Raw genomic sequence first — 2,500 nt, 5'->3', positions numbered from 1 at the left:
ACCTATCCACCTATCGATCTCACGCTCCATTTTTCCCTCATTCGTGAGCAAGACCCCAAGATACTTGAACTCCTCCACTTGGGGCAAGACCTCCTCCCTGACCCGGAGAGGGCACTCTACCCTTTTCCGGCTCAAGACCACGGCCTCGGATTTGGAGGAACTAATCTTCATCCTGGCCGTGTTGCACTCGGCTGCGAACCACTCCAGCGAAAGCTGTAGATCACGATCTGATAAAGCCAACAGGACCACATCAGATGCAAAAAGCAGAGATCCAATCCTAAGGCCACCAAAACGGATCTCCTCAACACCTTGGCTGCGCCTAGAAATTCTGTCCATAAAAGTTATGAACAAAATCTGTGACAAAGGGCAACCTTTTTGAAAACATATTTTTCCTTTAAAATGTTACATTTACTCAGATTAAACTTTTGATCTGTCATCTATGTTATATTATGAATAAAATATTAGATTTTGGCACCTCCACATCATTGCATTCACTTTTTATTCACAATTTGTTTAGTGTCCCAACTTTTTTGGAATCCGGTTTGTACATAGAAAAGACAATTAGTAAAGTTCTCTATGTAATGAATATAATTTGTACATCTTTAGTACACAGGTTGGACAAAAACTTAATTATCCGTGTCTGACTATTTCAGTCAGTTAAATTAGACTAATAAATTCCACAGGGATGAGGAAAAATGCTTAATATAAGTTTAAGTGTTTGTCTAAGTGAAATAAACTCCAGACACTGACAGCAGAGCTCTGCTTAGACAAAGTAAACATGTAAAGTACTTCAGCTCTGTTCTACTCTGCTTATGATGATTACAGCACTAGGTCATTTTATCACAGCAGTGGTCGTGCTCTGGGTCAATGTTCTGATTTTGATGAAACTGACCGGACTTGTTGGGAGGCTTGTTATAGAATAGTCTTCTGCTTTCACATTATGATTTGCTCAAGCAAACAATGGATTTTTCTGAGATGTCATTGGACTAATTGCATACAGCCCACAAGAGGTGTTAACATGTGTGGCGTCCTTATATAAACAATACATGGTGACACATGAAGCACCTAGCAATATGGTCATCACTAATCTTGTGAAGTGAGGTCAGTGACCATTCCAGTTTTTGTAGTCTTGCACTACATTAGTGACAGGGTGATGCTCGACTTGCAGCAATATTTTACCCTGCGTGTGACGGTGGGATCACGGAGTGCTTTGCCCATCAGATGCCCCAGCAGTGTGTTGGTTCTCAGGAAGCGCAGCCGGATGTTCGTGGCCTTGGTGAACTCCCTCAGCACTGGTGAATATGAGAAGTTCATGGCTCCAGGACGACCATTCACCAGGGACACAACAATCTTACAGAGGGTGTTGGGGGGAGAAACATCATTACTTAACACACAGAGAAGAAATATAATCACTAAACTAACAAAATCAGTCACACATTCTGTCTGACAGGCACAGTATCCCTAACATCTGTCATGCTCCAGTTTGAATATAGCACCACTGTGATGATGTCATTAAGTATTTATCAACAAATAAACTCACCTCTCCATTTTCCAGAGGCACAATTCGGGAGTATTCAGTGGTGCAGATAATGTCCTCATCAGTGTTGATTCTTTCAATAGTTCTCTGTCCAAAACGCTCAATGCAGTCTCGCTTAGAGGCTACACACACACACACACAAATAAAGAAAAAGAGAGGATTAAAATAATTTATCAGCATATATGTTTTCGTTTAGATGCATAATTTTAGAGGAGAAAAATCTCAGCACAATAAAAGGTTAAAGATTGACTCTACTAAACAAAAATGATTTCAAGAACTAGCTTTACTTGAAAGAATACATATTGCCCGCTGCCGTTCATGGAGGAGTTTAAGACTAAAGCCCCCTTTCCACGGTGACGGCTCGGATCAGTTCAGCTAAGTTCAACTCGGTACAAGTTGCATTTCCACATATGCACTTCAGGACCGGTTCTGTAGGCAGGGTCATCCAACTTGCCTTACCAGCTGGTGGCGGTGGTCTCCCATAAGCTATTTACTAGCCACAACTAAATGTATTAGAAGAAGACGACCCTGAAAAGATACACAACCAAAATGGAGGATCTCATTGTTTTATTGAACGTTCTGCTCAGTCTGAGACGTTCTGTCAAACATCAAAGAGAAGAGACCCAGAAAAGTCTGTGCCAACCAAACGGCTCTGGAGAAGAACAGGAGAGTGTTGGAAGACATAATGATTAAAGGACGAGTGATGGTAAACTAATGCTAATTTGCTATATAAAGCCAAGCGTAAAAGTATGTACTGGTAAATGTCGATTAAATATGGTTTAGTCAAACATGCTGTGTGTGTGTTTCAGATGATTCTCCAGCTAAATAATCTCAGCAGACCTAATCTGTTTACGTCCAGCTCTGGAGCGACAGTGTGCCATTAAAGATGAAAGTGGCTGTTACCTTCCATCCATGTATCATTTCAGTATAGATGTTGACAATAAAGAAGTATTAAAAATATCT

At 40.8% G+C, this 2,500-nt stretch overlaps 1 protein-coding gene across 1 annotated transcript in view; it reads right to left on the bottom strand.

The window, feature by feature from the left end:
• The window catches only part of LOC119417417 (laminin subunit alpha-5), a gene marked incomplete at its 3' end in the record, with an annotated part of 231,477 nt that overhangs the window by 100,011 nt on the left and 128,966 nt on the right, over positions 1-2,500 (bottom strand). The window contains 2 exon segments of the mRNA XM_037684619.1: positions 1,180-1,350; positions 1,541-1,659. Coding sequence (XP_037540547.1) covers positions 1,180-1,350; positions 1,541-1,659 — 290 coding nt within the window.

This window comes from Nematolebias whitei, chromosome 11, assembly GCF_014905685.2.
Source record: "Nematolebias whitei isolate Nwh7 chromosome 11, NemWhi1, whole genome shotgun sequence".
Lineage (NCBI taxonomy): Eukaryota > Metazoa > Chordata > Actinopteri > Cyprinodontiformes > Rivulidae > Nematolebias > Nematolebias whitei.
Note: the sequence above shows the minus strand (reverse complement) of the source record. Positions and strands in the feature narration are given on the sequence as shown.